The sequence below is a fragment of the Anopheles nili genome, chromosome 3 (assembly GCF_943737925.1).
Source record: "Anopheles nili chromosome 3, idAnoNiliSN_F5_01, whole genome shotgun sequence".
NCBI lineage: Eukaryota > Metazoa > Arthropoda > Insecta > Diptera > Culicidae > Anopheles > Anopheles nili.
The window spans coordinates 53,257,516-53,273,377 of record NC_071292.1 but is presented as its reverse complement, the minus strand read 5'-3'; the positions used below and the strand labels follow the sequence as shown (position 1 = coordinate 53,273,377).

The 15,862-nt window shown below is 48.3% G+C and overlaps 2 protein-coding genes across 3 annotated transcripts; one reads left to right on the top strand and one right to left on the bottom strand.

The window, feature by feature from the left end:
• Positions 1-236: 236 nt before the first annotated feature.
• On the top strand, positions 237-1,937 carry LOC128725390 (shematrin-like protein 1). 2 transcript variants are annotated; one of them, XM_053819132.1, is made up of 3 exons: positions 237-361; positions 1,067-1,316; positions 1,386-1,937. In XM_053819132.1, the coding sequence occupies exons 1-3, from the start codon at positions 344-346 to the stop codon at positions 1,433-1,435; spliced, it is 318 nt and encodes a 105-aa protein (XP_053675107.1). In that variant the 5' UTR covers positions 237-343; the 3' UTR covers positions 1,436-1,937. The 2 variants fall into 2 exon arrangements, with proteins under 2 accessions (XP_053675107.1, XP_053675106.1); XM_053819131.1 differs by having other exon boundaries at positions 1,067-1,319.
• A 2,148-nt stretch (positions 1,938-4,085) lies between these two features.
• On the bottom strand, positions 4,086-15,428 carry LOC128727528 (unconventional myosin-Va). Its single transcript, XM_053821447.1, has 9 exons — positions 15,402-15,428; positions 9,471-10,767; positions 8,836-9,395; positions 8,299-8,412; positions 7,766-8,202; positions 6,751-7,694; positions 5,111-6,215; positions 4,393-5,029; positions 4,086-4,319 (listed from the first exon to the last, which is right to left on the bottom strand). Exons 1-9 carry the CDS (start codon positions 15,426-15,428, stop codon positions 4,086-4,088), a joined length of 5,355 nt encoding a protein of 1,784 aa, XP_053677422.1.
• Between the last annotated feature and the right edge of the window lie 434 nt (positions 15,429-15,862).

The following is a 15,862-nucleotide window of genomic DNA, read 5'->3' as shown; positions in this document are numbered from 1 at the left end:
CACAATGTGTACACGCAGATGCCGCTAATCAACCAAAAACACCATGCGTCCGCGTGTCTTCGGTGGCGTGGGGAAGCGGAGACTCCCCCACTACTGTTGGTGTGTTGTGTGCGATAAGCGGCCACCTAGCGCGCCTAGAATATGCTGCAGTTGTCTGTCCCGCTTGTGGGGAGCGAGCATCAACGGGCGCGTTCGTATATAAGCAGCCGGAGAACTACATCTCGGCAGTCAGTTCTCAAACGCCCTCAAGCAACGCAGCTAACTAAGCTCTAACTGGAAGTGATTCCACGCGTTCTCTGTGTGTAACACCGAAAATCTAAAAACCACCCTAAAACCAACAACGATGGCCTCGTTCAAAGCTGTAAGTGCCGTTTGTACAGTAGTGTAGGCTAGTGCGGTTCCTGGGACGGGGAGTGTTTGTGCAAAAGCGACTATAGATCGAATTGAAGCTGATCTTACGCTTCATATCATGAAATACATAACGTTTTCCGTTTTTTTTCAAAGAAAAAACGATGATGAATTTCGTAAAATCCATTCTTTTCTGCCCACTGAAATGGGAGGTTCGTCGCTTAAAAAACCTACCCATCATTTAAGTCTTTCATTTAAAATTCGCTTTAAATGTATGATTTTTAAGGATAAAGTAATAGGAATATTTTTGATTAAAACTCTTTGTTAAATTGAATGCTTTTATTAAATTATATTCAAATTATATATTTCAAGTTCCCCCAACACCGTTCTTTTTTTATCCTACCAGTGAAAAGGAAGGTTCGTCGCTTTAAAACCGACCCATCTTAAGCTCAAGTCTTTTATATAAAAATCGAGCAATTGTACTATTGTTTTAACATTATGTTACAAAATCTAAAATTCAGTGTAAAATTATACTAGAAGCTCAATTTTTAACAAATCCACGTTGTTGTTACCCAGCGAAAGAAGGGGTTCGTCGCTTTAAAAATCGACCCATCATTGAAGTCTTTCCTTTCAACTTCTCTTAAAAGTTCTTATACGGTCATCGGTTCTTGTAGAATGGGTTATAATAATGTTTTATTATTTCGCTTCTTTATTTCAGACCCTTCTCTTCGCCTTCGTCGCCCTGTTCGCGGTCGTGTCGGCCATCCCTGCCCCGCAACAGCCGGCAGCAGCCCGGCAGGCGATCGAACCCCGCCCGGTAGCTGCGGCTGAAGCCGCGGACGAACTTGAAGCCGGTGCGGACGATAAGGACCTAAAGGGTGCATCCTCGTTCGGCTATGGCTACTACGGTGGATACCCGGGATACTACGGCTACGGATACCCTGGCTACTCCTACTCTTATGGATGGGGTCGTGAGTTCCTGAATACATGGCCCTTGGCAGAAGTGTACTAATAATCGCTTTTCACCCACCGAACAGGCTACCCATACTACCGCTACGGAGGACTGTACGGAGGCTACTGGTACTAAAGACCGACTACTGGTACCCTGCCATCACGACCCCTTCACGATAAGAAACCCACGCATTGATCTGTCTCACCGGAACCCTGCCCTGCAATTCACGTTGCTCCCCATGTCTCCATCGCACCGCACCGGTGTGTTTTTCAGACCCGGATACCAGCTTCTGCTGGGCGGTGTTAGCTTCCTCTTCCATCACAAACTTGACTCAACCCTTATTTAAGCAATAGCGTACTGTTTGCATGTTTTTGTATCTTTCTTTCCTTATTGTAACGATATACACGCCGTCTCTTCTGGTTTTCTCGCGCGGGCACGACGCGAACATTCGCCTGTTTCGGTGCTGATTTTGTTCAAACGTTTGCTTTAATGTATTTATACGAAATCAATACCCTTTAAAAACGCTGCCGTTGGATGAAACCAACCGACGAAACAACCAAATCAAGAAACGAAGAAACCTTTTGTATATAATGGTTTTCCTGTTGTTTTTTTCTAATAAAAAAGAGCATAAACAGTACCTCGTGAGCATTTGCATTACTTTCAAAAAATCAAGAGAAATTACCGATACATAGCAATGATTTCACCACGACCGAAAGGAGCTCCGATCCTGCTGATAAGCGTCCATTCATTCGCATGCACTCATATGTAATTGACCAAGCGCAAATGCACAAATCGCCAGAGGGCAATTAAGAATAACGGAACCATTTAATTATAGTACACGTTCGCGTGAAAACTTTTCGCACTTGGCGAAAAACGTACACCCAACACCTAGAACGAGGCCTCCCATGCCAGCGATCTTGATTACGCGGAAAAGCGCTTGCGCAAAGCATGCGAAAGGCAATTTAGGTCAATTTCCCTAATCTCTTCTGGTGCACGATATAATGGGATGAGAGCGTCCCTTCTATTCCACGCATACTAGATGCGCCTAATTGCCGCCCAACGAAATTGCACACGGTCATTTGTAAACCAGTTTCCAAAAGTATTCGAACGATTTTAACAAACCGTTTGTTCTCATTTTCCGAATCCGCGCATGCCAGGGATGCCCGCAAGGAACAACTGCACCGCGTGTTGTTAGTATGCACATCCGTTTCGGTGACGCAGGAAGGTTTGACTACACATCAGCCCGCGTTGGACGTGCATGATAATACGCACCCTGCACATGGCAGATAGGGCCGTCGTCCGGTACATCATTAACATACTACTTTGTCATCTCATCGCAAGACCACGAAGGCCTAAACGCACGCCGCCTGTCAACAATTCATTATCGATTCTCCGCCCATCGCACTTACGCGTGCTCGCTACCATTGGCGGGGCCGTTAGTGTACTAATTAGGCGTCTAATTCCATTCATATGCTCCCCTGACAAGACCCGAGCTGCTTCCGATGGGCCCTCCTGCGGTGCATTACGACATCGATGGGGTGTACTCATGGGGGTGCATTGCTCAACGAGACACCAACCGTAGCAGTCAATGAAAGGAAAACGCCACTGCAACCATTCCATCCGACGGATGGTGGCCAAATTTTACTAATTTGTCAGCAGCAGCATAATTGTAGAACAGGATGAAAGAAGAATGAAAATGTCATCATTACAATTTATTTAGTAGACCAGACTGCACAACGTCTTACACTGTGTTCCATGAAACTCTGTTTATTCTCTACTCCGGGGATAATGATGGATACGATACCTAATCGCACCGCATCAACCGGCAAATGCAGCTATTGGTCTATTCGGTTCATGAACCGTATTAATTTAATGAAGCGTTTTGATGCCCGTGACAAAATACGTTTGAGATACAGCTCCCTCACAGAATTCATGAAACGATTTATTATTTCCTTTTTCCACGACCAGTTCCCGCAAAAAACGCCTACACTAACGATGTTTCCTCTAGTTCATGTGTAATAATCTACTCGGAATGCTTCTCTGCAAGGATTATATAGCTAACAACGCACTATTTTTCATCCTAAATACTTTCTAAATATAATGCTTACATTTGCCTCTCCTAATAGATGTGACAAGCTGTCGCACGATCGCCCGCGAGGCTCGTTAAATATTGTTCGTTATGTTATTGAAATGCATTAGATTCAAGGGTCATTCCATATTACAGATCGGCAAGAGAAACGATTCCAACAGACGAAGTTTCAAGCACGACTCGCTCGTTCGCCATCGAGGCATATTTTTCAAATATATAATAATATTTCCCATCCCGTTAGGCACAAACGTTTCTTAAAAGTCCGCCGATTTCAGTCCAGTTCCGCTCCTGCTCTAACGCTTGTTCTAACTTTGACAATTTTTTTCAAACTTAACGAAAACTTACTATCCTCATACCGTAAACAACTGTAAATTCACATTCTTGAGAATGATTGATAGAGTGTTCGAAAAAAATATATAACCAATTGCACTTCTTTCAGGTATTCATCCATCAGCCACCGAAGGCTGTAACACGATCGTGTGTTAAATTTCAAGTTAAACCAAAACATAACAATCTCAAACAGCGTACAACGTCCCTCACCCATGGTTGTGGGTAGTACAATAGTGTAACAATCTTAACATAGCTTAGCAAACTATGAGTCCCATTTGTTCGCAAATGTAGGAAAAAGGAAGCGAGCGCATTCCTACATGTAGGATCAATTAAAGTAATAGTTCTGCTTGCGTTTAACTTTCTCACTTAGATCTTGGTAACCAATCGTTCCAGATTCAGCTCGGGCGGAATGTCAATTTCCTGCAGGTTGACCTCGCTATACTTGTACAGCACCACCAGCGGACTAACCAGCTCCTCGTCCATCATGTACGTGTCCGATTCGGGCTGCTCCGACCGCAAACTCAGCTGCTGGGTCAACCGCTCGATGAACGCCGGCTTGATTTCGGTTTCGCAATCATCCGTCTTGTAGGATTTGATAATCTAAAATGAAAAGTAGTCGATATATCATCAAAGTCCTTACGATTTTGATATTTTTATGCTGTATCAAACGCACCTTCAACACCTGCGCCGTCGATAGAGCCGTGCTTAACTCGAGAAGCGAGGGCACATCCTCCTCCGTCTTTCGGGATTGTAGAATCGACGAGATTTGGTTCAGCGGTAGGAACGGCACCATCACGTTCGGATTCATCTTAATCGAGCGTACCCAACCCTCCAGGCAACTCATATTAAATCGCAACTTCATGCCGGTCTTCCACATGCACAGGTCTCCACGCAGCATCAAATTGTTCATCGAAACAGCACAGATGTAGTACATCAATTGGTTGAAAATCTGCTCGATGTAGAAACTATCCAACCCAAAACTGTTCAGGTGATTGTACAAACAGTCCAGCTGTTGCACCAACAGCTCCGGTTCCGAGTGGCCCTGATCCGGCGACATGTCCAGTGACATCGTGCGTCGACTCTTCCCTCGTGCCATCTCATCGTGAAGCAGGATCGCGGGCACGATGTACTGCTTCAGGCTCTCCTGTATCTGCCGTATCAAAACGCCGTGCATGGAAATGATCGTTTCGTAGATGACTTGCCGATACTCGGAAAGGTCAAAGTTTTTCAACTGCTGCGCGTTCTGTACGTCCGTGTTAAACTGCATGAATTCCTTGTAACCGCCAAATTGCTTCATAAGATTTTGCAACCTGCAAGAGCGATGAGCAAAAAAAAATTTGATGCACAAACTAGTTATGAGTCTGATCAGCCCGAATTAGGACGCTACTTACGTTAGCGTATTCGCGAGCCACATGACGCGCACTTCGACCGAATTCGCTTCACGGTAGAGCTTCTTCATTATCTGCACAAATCGCGTCAACAACGAACAAACGTGCTTATCCATATTGACTAGATCCGTGTAGCGGATGCACATGAAAACCACGTAAGCCGGCAAGCTTGGAGCGAGGGTCACGGCAACGCGGGGCTTCAGATCCGTCACCAACCGTTGCATGATTTTGTTCACGTCCTCCTGACGCGACTTCAGAATTCCTTGCAAGGATTGCGTCTGCTTTTTCACCACAGCCACCATGCTGTTGAACTCGTCGTTCATCAAGATGGAATCGTTCAGCCCGTGATCGCGCAATCGATTCGAAAGGATGTTATTCTTCTTAAGCAGTTCGTTGTTCTTTGCCAGCAACTCATTCAGCTGCTCCTGTAGTTCCACGTAGCCGGCAGTGGACTTACGCAACTCGTGTCGCAAATACTGCTCGTTCTGTTTCATCGTCTCCACATTCGCCTCTTCATCGTTCTCTTCCACGTGCTGTTGCAGAATCGTATGCAACTCTCCATTTTCCACCTTCAACCCGTCGATGATACGATTGTTTTCAACCAGCGTTTCATTGTTCGCATCCGTAATAGCACGGAGCTCCGATTCCAGCTGGCGATTGACCAACTTCTGCGCCTGGAATGCTTCCATCAGCTCACCTTCATCGTGTATTCGCAGGCTCGTCTCGCCATTTGCAGCTTGGCCAAGTGACCGCAGTGATTGGCTCTGCTGCGCTAGGACGGCCTTTAATGAAATGCATTCTTCTCGCCGACGCTTCAGCTCCTCCTGCATGGCACCGTACTGTGCTTCCATTTCACGCGACTCCACACCACGTTTGATGCTGTTTCGTAGAAGGTTATAGTCCTGGCGGAGCTTTTCATTCTCCACTTCCAGCTCGGACGCTCGGATCGAGTCCTCCGTGCTGATGCTCGAGGACTTCTTGAGCCGGGTCAGTTCCTTGCGCAGTTGATCGCTCTTAGATTTCTCCTCCTCAAACAACTTTCGCATTCGTAAGATGATGGCCGTTTGGTCTTTCTCCAGCGATTCGCCTACAGTCGTATCCGAAGGGTCTAGAAAAATACAAACAAAAATTACCGTCAAAATGCATTCACTTGCAACGAAGCCATTAGAAGCAATGTTAGTGAAATTAATAGCGTTAGAAAGACACGTCCAACTGATCGCTGTTAGTAACCGCGTGCTAGTGAGCTCTATATACTAAAATTGAGATTAAGTCAACGAAATGTGTTAAATAAATGCTAGTGCAATTAGTGTTATACTTCGCCCACTTCGGTGCGCTCCACCTCGGTGATTAGTGGTGTTAAAGAGCACGCAAAAGTAAATCGCCCTTTGTAGCAGCAATTCAGTTCCTACCTTTCAGCACACTGATCGATTCTGGCGGTGTTCGGTACACCCGGTCGTAATCAACGAAAGGATGCTTCTTCTCACCCTTGCGCTCACCATGACTAGCGACAATTGTGCTACTAACGCTATAATTACTACTAACAGAACCACTGCCGCTGCGGTGAGCCCCCCGAATAAGGCTCCCGCTAGCGACGCTACTGACGCTGCTCCCGACATCACCTTCGTACGGATGCGGCGAGGCACGCCGTATGTCCAGCGTGTTCCGGCCGGAGGTGTAACCGTAGTCCTCCTCATTGGTGCTGGACGCATTGCTGACGGAGCGCGAATGAGTTTTCAGCTCATGCGAGTCCGACATAATGCGCTGCAACCGTCGGACTTCCTGCCGAAGAGCCACGTTCTCGTTTTCCAGCGCATCCTTGTCCTTCACCGTGCGTTGGTACGCGGCGTGAACATCCTCATTGTCTGCCTGTGTTACTCGTCGGGCATGCTCGATCTGATTCACGGCCGTTATTTCCGTCACTTCACGGCGCACCTTCGTAAGCTCCTGTTCGAACACGGCTCGTTCGCGATGGCGTTCCTCGTCCTCGCGCTGTTTCTCCTCCAGTAATTGCATCTTTTCGTCACGTTCACCCTCGAGCTGCCTGATAGCTTGCATCAAGCTCTCGTCCTTCTGGCTGAGCTGCAGCTGCAGATGTTTGAGCTCATTTTCCATACGTTTCATGCCTTCGAGCTTCTTGCGCATTTCCACCACCTCAATATTCTGCTTCTTTAGAGCGGAGTTTTCCTTCGCCAACACATCGTACCTCTGCTGCAGCTCGATGATCTTGTTCTCCAAGCCCTTGTACATCTTCTGGATGTGTGCGACGGTGCGAGCTTCAGCCTTCAGCTTCTTGTAAGCACGACGTGCCAGGAAACGTCGCACGGCTGCCTGACATTTGATGATGTTGTCCAGTCGAGCGCGATACCGACGCCGTGCCAGGTATCCTCGGCAGATGCGCTGAATCTGAGTGGCTTTATAGTTGTTCAGCACTTCATGGTACTTCCGCCGGGCCATAAATCCGCGAGCACGTGTTTGCAACCCCAGAACCGCCTTGCGAACTTGCACATACTTCTTGCGTCGCAACCAGCCACGTGTGTACCGCTGGATGATGATGGCCGCTCTGTTCTGTCGCAAACTATCCGCACGTCTGGGAATGGAGAAAATGAATGTTAGTAAAGGGAACGTTTTTTGCCCAACACCGTCACGCGCGTATCTTACTTTCTCGCCAGCATCCCACGTGCGTGTCGCTGAAGTCCAAGCGCAGTTCGCTTCAACCGTAGATATCGTCGCCGGCATATGAACCGTCGTATTAGCGACTGCACCACGATGATGTGCTTTTTCCGGGTGTCACTGCGCAGCTGCTCCAAATAGGCCACCTGGCCAGCGCGGAAGAAAATTTGCGTTTTGCCCAGCCGGTACTTGTCCGGATCTTGCAGCCAATTTCGCACGATGTTTGTGCAGGTTGCTTTCACGTTCCAATCGACAATCTGCAACCGTTTGCACAGCAACCTGTACCGTTCATAGAAGTCTTCGTACGACCAACGGGATGGAAAACCGGCGGCGGAAATCCGTACCGTTTCCAGCACGCCACAAGCTCGCAGCTGTTGCACGATTTTTGGGGCCTCCCATTTGAACGGTGCCTTGTCATCGTTTGGCTAAAATAAAAAGGGGAAGACAATCAGACAGTGATCAAGGGATGGATGATGCGCAGTCATGAGTCATGAACAGCAGAATAACGAAACTCTACTCACCTTGATACAGCGCACGTAATGTGGGGTCGTGTTGTGTAGGGTTGTTATCAGCTGAGTCAAACTTTCGCGAAACTGCGAGCCAACCGTTTTACGCTGCTGCTTTTGAGTCATCGGCTGCCATGAACAAAACGTGATTTATTAATTTACAGCAATTGATCGTACCGTATTTCTAAAAACGGTTAGCAAGGATTTGAGTCATTTAAAAAGTACTTCTTTTACTGTGATTTACTTCTTATGAACTCATTATTTAATCAAATACTGGCAATAAACGAAAACAAGCCTATAGAGGTGACTTATATCCTAGAGATAATAGTAATGGAATGATTCCGAGACAAAACAAAACAATACAAAAAAGACAGGGTGTACCAACTAACCTTCTTTTTCTTATCCAACGATTGCTGCATTACGGGAAAACGCCACAAACAAGCGGGAAATAGCGCGTTAGAGAAAAACACACAACAAACGATACACAATTGTACGACAAAACAGAAGCATGAAAAAATAAAAGAAAAAACATAAATCTCTCCACAAACGCACCTGACTTCTGGTAGCACTGACCATAATCTTTACCCCCGAAGTCGGGGTTTTCGCATCCGCGTCCGAATGGCCCTCCTCGTGGGCGAGCATTAACCTACGGCATAGGCGCATCTCAGACGCCTGCAGCACGCGGACCAGCTCCCGCGAAACGGTGTCGCGATTCTTTTCGAGAAAGCCACGCGACTCGTACTGCACCGTGTCGGAGAAGTGCTTGATCAGGAACGCACTCGTACCAAACCGTGGCCGATCGAAGTGCTTGTACTTGCCGCACTTCTCCATCAGCTTGCCAACCCACGATTCGTCGCTACCGCATGGCATCCGACATTCCTCGTCAAGCAGATCCAGGATGCCAAGCTTCGACTCAATCAGATCGATGCACGGCTGATTGTCGTAGAAGTCGATCATTTTCCACTCGATCCCTTCGCGCAGATACTGCTCCTGTTCTAGCTTGAACACGTGCTGGTTGAACTGCTGCTGCAGTTTCTCGTTCGCGTAGTTGATGCAGAACTGCTCGAATGAATTCACATCAAACGTTTCGAATCCGTAAATGTCCAGTACACCTAGAAAAGAACGAAAAATCACCTCACCGTTAGCTAACTTTTAGGTAATATGTGCGCACGTGTGACACCACTCACCTATGAAGCAGCAGGTTTGCTTTTTGCTCCCCGCCAGGTTCCGGTTAATCTTCTGCACAATGTGCTGAAACAACTCCGCATAGATGTGCTTCGCCAGCGCGTCCCTGGTTGCTTCTGCTGTCTGCTTGTTCATCGGAATCAGCACGCTATCATTCATCGATTCGATCTGCCTCGTTACGAGCCATTTACGCAGCTCCGCCCGATCCAGCTGCAGGATATCGCACGCCACGTTTAGATGCAGATCGTTGCTTGCGATCGAACACGCCTCACTGTCCACCTCCTGCGATTGGCTCTTTTGCCGGTGCGTGAACACGACATTTCCCAGGTGCAGCACCGATGCGACCACCTTCATGATATCACCCACCTCACCATCGTCGAAACCGAGCGTTTTCAGTGCCCCCAGTGTGTCCTGGAACTGGTCCCGATCCGATAGCTTGCTGATGTTTGGCGATTCGCCCTGATTGAGAAAGTGAAACTTGTCCTGATGGTCCAGCATCAACTCTGGCCACTGATCCCGGCCAGCGCACAGTTGGTAAAAGATGTGATAATTCCGTTCACCAGGTGCCTGAAACACAACCCTCGACTTCTCGAGTAGGTACGTCTGCATAGTGCCTCCGGTTAGCGCCATTGAGTGGTTGTTCAAAAACAGCAGCTTAGTGAACTTCCCAAACCGTGAGCTGTTGTCGTTGCGCGTCGTCTTCGCATTTCCAATCGCCTCCATGATCGGGCTGCTCGCCAGGACCTTCTTCTCGATTTGCGTCTCCGATTCGCTGCCACCAACAGCGGCAAAGTATCGCATGGCGTACTTTGCTGAAACCGTTTTTCCGGCACCCGATTCTCCGCTCACGATGATGCTGATGTCGCACTTTTCACGTTCCAGTTTCGCGTACGCTTCTTCCGAGACAGCGAAAATGTGCGGCTCCAGCTCACCCATCGCATGACCCCGGTAAGCTCGAATAAGATCCGGTCCATATAACGGTAACTCGGCATACGGATTGATGGCCACCAGGACGATTCCGCAATAGGTGTAGATCGCTTGTCGATCACAGAACCGCACCTCGAGGTTATACAGCACGTCAGGCTCGTGCAGATAGGACAACGCCGTGAGATCATTCTGCCCGATCAGAATCGTTGGGTTGCGTAATGGTGGAAGATCCTGCGTACCCTGCAGCTTCACCGTATGCGGCACACCCCGATCGGTGACCAGCTGGAGCTCTTTATCATCCTGCCGGTAATCCTGTGCCACCACGGCTCCCTCCCACACCGTCTCCGGGTGGGGAATCCACACACGGGCATCCTGTAATTAACAGCAAATTAGCGTTACATGGAATTAGCTAACAACCGTTTAGAACGAGTGGTTAATGATTTTTTCTATTGATTTTTGGAACTCTCTATCTCTCTCGAACTCAAGGACATTTCCATTCCACCCAACTCGTCTTAACGCATGGCTACCCACCGAAACATGACTTTCATATGTGACGAAATCAAACTTCCAGCTGGCAAAAAGGTTGACCCACTCCTCGCGGCCTGTCGCAATTAACAACCGAACCGGCAGCCCGGCTCTAAGAGACGTGATGATTTTGTTTTCTCCCTCAACCGTGAACGCCACCCGTATTATTTCATTCGTAGAAAACCCAGAGAACGTGAATGCCGCTGGCGCTTATATGCGTTAGAAGTAAGGAAGACGCCCAGTTGCGGCCACTGGCCGGCGTATCGTTTTTCCGTGCTTAATCAGCATGGAACGAAAATCATTGATCCATCGGTGTGTATGTGTGTTGGGGTGCCAACTGCCCTTCTGGGGGTGAAAAACCCATGCTCGACTGGTGCCAGCGAACTAGAAAACGGCACCGAAGCAACACTAAGACGCCAAGGAACGTCTCACCAAACGGTCCGCCCGGTATTTGTCACGTCGAGGCTCACCACGACGACTACCGTGGTGCGTAGTGTTGTCGATTCCGTCACGCGGGTTTCCACCAGTGAGGCTTTTCCAGCCCCATCCCACAGTGGGGAGGGTTACGGCTACGTAATTACCCTATTCTTTGACCATAACACTCCGCGCGCGCTACCGACCGGCTGGATCGGTGAACTGTGGAAATGCTACTTTGAGGGTCCAATTACAAGGCATCTTCCTCTGGGCGTGGGTCCCCGTGGGGGGAAACAGCGACATAATTCCAATTTGCCTCGTGAGGGTAAGGGCAACGACAAAGGCAACGGATTGAATTTCAGCACGATGGCAATAATACGAGCCTTAAAACTAGTAATGTCACTCGGTGTGCCGGTTTGGATTACTCGTCTTGTGATGGGGAGAGACTGTCTTATTCAACTCAAGTTTCACGCCTCAGACCTTAGCTTTCATTAGTCAACGAAAAGTCAATGCGGTAATTTTTGAAGCAATAATCATTTAATGAACCAATGTTGCCTCAAAAGTTCGTACACATCAAAACATATGGTACAGCACGAACGTCATCGTCAGCGCCGTGTAGTCTAGCTGCAATTTCCTCACGTGCTCACGAATCCTTGCCATTAGATGCTCTCACGCTCGCAGGACCTTTCCCACGCGCTCTCGCGCGTTTCCGGGTTGTTCTCTTCGAACCAGGATATGGTGAATTTTCAGCGAGAGATCTGTGCATATCGATCCGCCCACGGATGGGAAAACAGTCCTGTTCTGCTCCGCATCCTTTCTCCTAATGTCAAGTTCATGGCTATACATTAATGACGAAACCATGACCCTGAGGGGTTGCATCTCCCAGCCGTTAACGAGAGACAGAGAGCGAGAGAGAAGGAGAAAAGGAGACCGAAATATCATGTAATAAAATGTCGATTCAACGTTAAGCTTGCTGACTCCTTACCGCGGAGCGGAAAATACGCCCCATAAAATTCGCAACACAAGTTACCGTTGCTTTGGGGGGTTTGTAAAACCCACACCCGGGCCCAGGTTTCCTTTCACTTTCCTTCTCTCTTCGCGCGTATCGATGTACTATGGCCCACAACCTGTGTGCCTTAAAATCAATGAAAGCGATTTTCACCCTCATCTTTACCCGCAGTGGAGCCGAATGCCACGATAGCAAAAATTCACCTCGCCAGGTGTCTGCCGATTGGTGTAATGTGCGTTATTTACACACTGATAACGAAACAGGGGCCGTTACGTCAACGATGCCATCTTGCGAGGTGCGCTGATAAAAAGCTACACGACACCACCGAGCAAAGCACTGAAAATTGAATACAGGTGAAGCACATATGCTTTGGAAACGTGCTTTATAAAATGCAGATTAAACGAGAAAATAATGCATTGCCCTATTGCAAGGAAGCGTTATTGCAAACATGCGCACTAAAATGCAAATGCAACAAGCCCTCGGTTGCTGCCTCCAATGAAAAATCTCTATTTCCCTATTTTCCCAACGAAATATAGCTTACTTCAGGAACAATTCGTACGGATTAGTTAGAAACAAAAGCTAGTAATCAACATGACCCCACGCGAGACGGTTGATAAGATACACCCGGGCATGAATATGTAAACGTGATGGGGTATTTAAGATAATCAAAAACTACATTGTTTTGCAACGGAACGAACATTGTCGAAATCGAGCATATTGTCGAAAGCTCCGCACTATTTAACACCGTCCGGAGACGCAGCAAACCGGGGAGCTGACCGAAGAGGTCAGACTGCAGGATTGTGCACAAGACTCTCCTCCCCCGCCCGAAAGTTGCATATTTTCCCTCGCTTCACCGGCGGGCATTTCCATGCAATCTGCCGCAATCATCTCCGGCCAAGCGAAGCAAAGCCAAGGCCAACGGTGGACACGCGCGGTCAGGAAGGCTACGGTCGAGAGGCAACACCTTCCAGCGGTTGCAGAACTGTTTCACGATCGTGCCATAACCAGCACCACCCCTCCCCCATTTTCTCGTCCTTCGAGGGCCACCAATTTGACCCCAGAGATCGTCTACCACCGTCTGCTATCTTTGGCGTCTTTTTTTTTTTTTTTGAGTGGTGTTCCTTCAATCTTGAAGACCTCTGGCAGGCGGCTGGTGGCTACCGTGTCCGGAACAAAACAAAAGGCATTCCCCTTCGACCCTTTCGTTTGGATGGCATCGAAACAAAAAAAATCCTCCCACACAGCAGGCCTTTCGCAAGCCTTTTCTGTGTGTGGGGGTGGGGTCTCTAAATCGAAGAAAATAAAGAGGTTTCCGCTGCGAACGACCGAGACCGTTTCGAACCTCGCGTGCTTTCTATATTCCACCCAGCTTTAGCAGACGCCACACCGTGAGGGGGTTGATGCTTCCATTGGGCATAAATTGGAAGGTGGTGCCACAACCTTTCGTGTCAGGGTTCCACGCGCCCGTGGTAAAGGAAGTTCGAACCCCCTTCACAGTAAATGGGTCACGTCGCGGCGCTCGGCGAGTTTCTCACATTCTGTCGCTGAGGGTTGACCTGCTTTTGCCATGCCATACCCCACAGGGTGCAGCAGAACTCGACCGTCGTCGACCTGGTGATGGGTGGGAAAACTTGCCTTAGTACTACAACATTTGATAAGGGATTTTTTTCGTGAGGTCTGCTGCTTCATAAGGGTATATGCCGCGAATTATATACCTATCGCGAAGTATCCGCTAATAAAAGCACCATTGTCATGAAATTCAGCTTCCAAAATAGCTGAACAACTATTGATCGTGCTAATTGCTAAGCCATGTACTTAAGGGCTTCTTCGAGTGGCCCCCGCCCACCTTAACAACAAAGCAGCGTGCGTAAAGTGTTCTTTTTCATTTAACAGCTTTCTTCTTCCCATCTGGAGCACGGGTTGTTATCGGTCGCGTGGTATTATTCCTCGCCCCCGACGGTTACTCATCGATAATGGCACCGATTGATAAAACGGTGTCATAAGAAGCGAAAGAACGTTTCGTTTCGTAGACGAAAGTGTCGAAAAGTGCCCACGTTTGACTCGTGCTTTACTCCCGCTGAAACAGTAGGACTATTAAGAGGATCACCCTGCGGATCGTGTGCCCTTTTTTTTTGGCTCTCGAGCCCAATTTACTTCGATTCCTACTCCCAGGAACCGTGATGAGAACAGGGGTGTGACGAAAAAAATTGGGGATGGAAACTTGCGCCAATGGCAGTGACGGCATAACCCGTGACGAGCCAAACAACCCACTGGAAAACCGTGGCCTTTGATAACGCGGAAATTATTTCGGTGTCGAAACAGAAGCCTCCCGTTGATGGCTTCATTGAAACCGAACTAGGTTAAGAACCACCTTGATGGTCTTTAGGTTTATCATTTTTTCATCGCCGGTAATTACGTTTCACGCCTTCCAGCGGCCAATGGATGGATGTAGTTAGATTACAAGTAAATAAAATAAAATCACCGCATTTGGCAACACATTGCTAGCGTTTGGTTCATTCGGTAGAACATAAACTCCTACTTGAATGTTTTTCCAAAAGCCCTAATTTCTTCGCCCATTTTCCCCATGGCTTCTCGTCGGAAAAACGGAACAACTCGTCTTTGCCCCATTACACATCGCCTTCCAACGACTAATTGCGGTCCCAGAAAGCCCCGTTTTGCTCCGGATGTGTCGTTTGAGGAAACGACGAGCGTAAGGAGTCCCGTTTCGAGCACCACGAAAAAAGGGACGGAACCACCCAACGTTCGGACAGCAAGGTTCTATGCATCGAGGACTGAAGCCACGACATAACCAACGGAAACCCCAACGCCGGTCGGAAATGGTGTGGAGGAATCCCTACAAGGGCATACCGCCTCAAATGTCTTGCTCGCGGACATCTTCCTCCGTGTGGCCACTCGGTCGCGGCAAACGCAAATGAAGAATTAATAGTTAATAATGCAATTTCGTACAGTGCGGGTTCTATTTCCATCAGGGAGGCCTTGTAAAACAAATGTCCCACCACCTCAGAGGGTCAGAGCCTGCTTAGCTCGACGCACATACCTTCACGTACAACTCCGTCGACGACATTGGGCTTTGGGTGTTGGGAAGATTTCCCTATTGCTTCACGAGTCGATTATTCCGAGTAACTCCCCACTCGAGAGCGCTGGTTATAAGCGATATCCTTCTATTGTCGCAGCTGGTTTGGTGTCACAAATTCGAGCCTTCGAGCCGCAGGCATGCGTGCGTGTGACGTCAGAGCGCTGGAAAGCATGCTGGGATGTTCTTGGTCCGGTTTTCACAGCCCTGTCTGCGATGGCATTACGACAACGAGGCACATTTCTTTTGCGGGTTTCACACAGCTGACTTGGTGTGCCTCACACGAACGATATTTTCCCACAATTTTGATAGCATTACTGGAGCCCACAACCGCGTGGCTTTTTAAGGCTCGGCCCTTTTTTTTTGTTGCTGCCGCGATTGGGCTTTACGCGCACCACCACCACAACACGAACCCACTAGAAAGG

Coding starts and splice junctions, on each gene's coding strand:
- LOC128727528 (XM_053821447.1), bottom strand. CDS start 15,428: ATGTCGTCGACGGAGTTGTACGTGAAG. Junction 9,396..9,470: donor GCAAACCTGCTGCTTCATAG/GTGAGTGGTGTC, acceptor GTTCTTTTCTAG/GTGTACTGGACATTTACGGA. Junction 6,216..6,750: donor GAACACGCTGGACATACGGC/GTGCCTCGCCGC, acceptor GTATTTTTCTAG/ACCCTTCGGATACGACTGTA.
- LOC128725390 (XM_053819131.1), top strand. Junction 1,320..1,385: donor CTACTCTTATGGATGGGGTC/GTGAGTTCCTGA, acceptor CCCACCGAACAG/GCTACCCATACTACCGCTAC.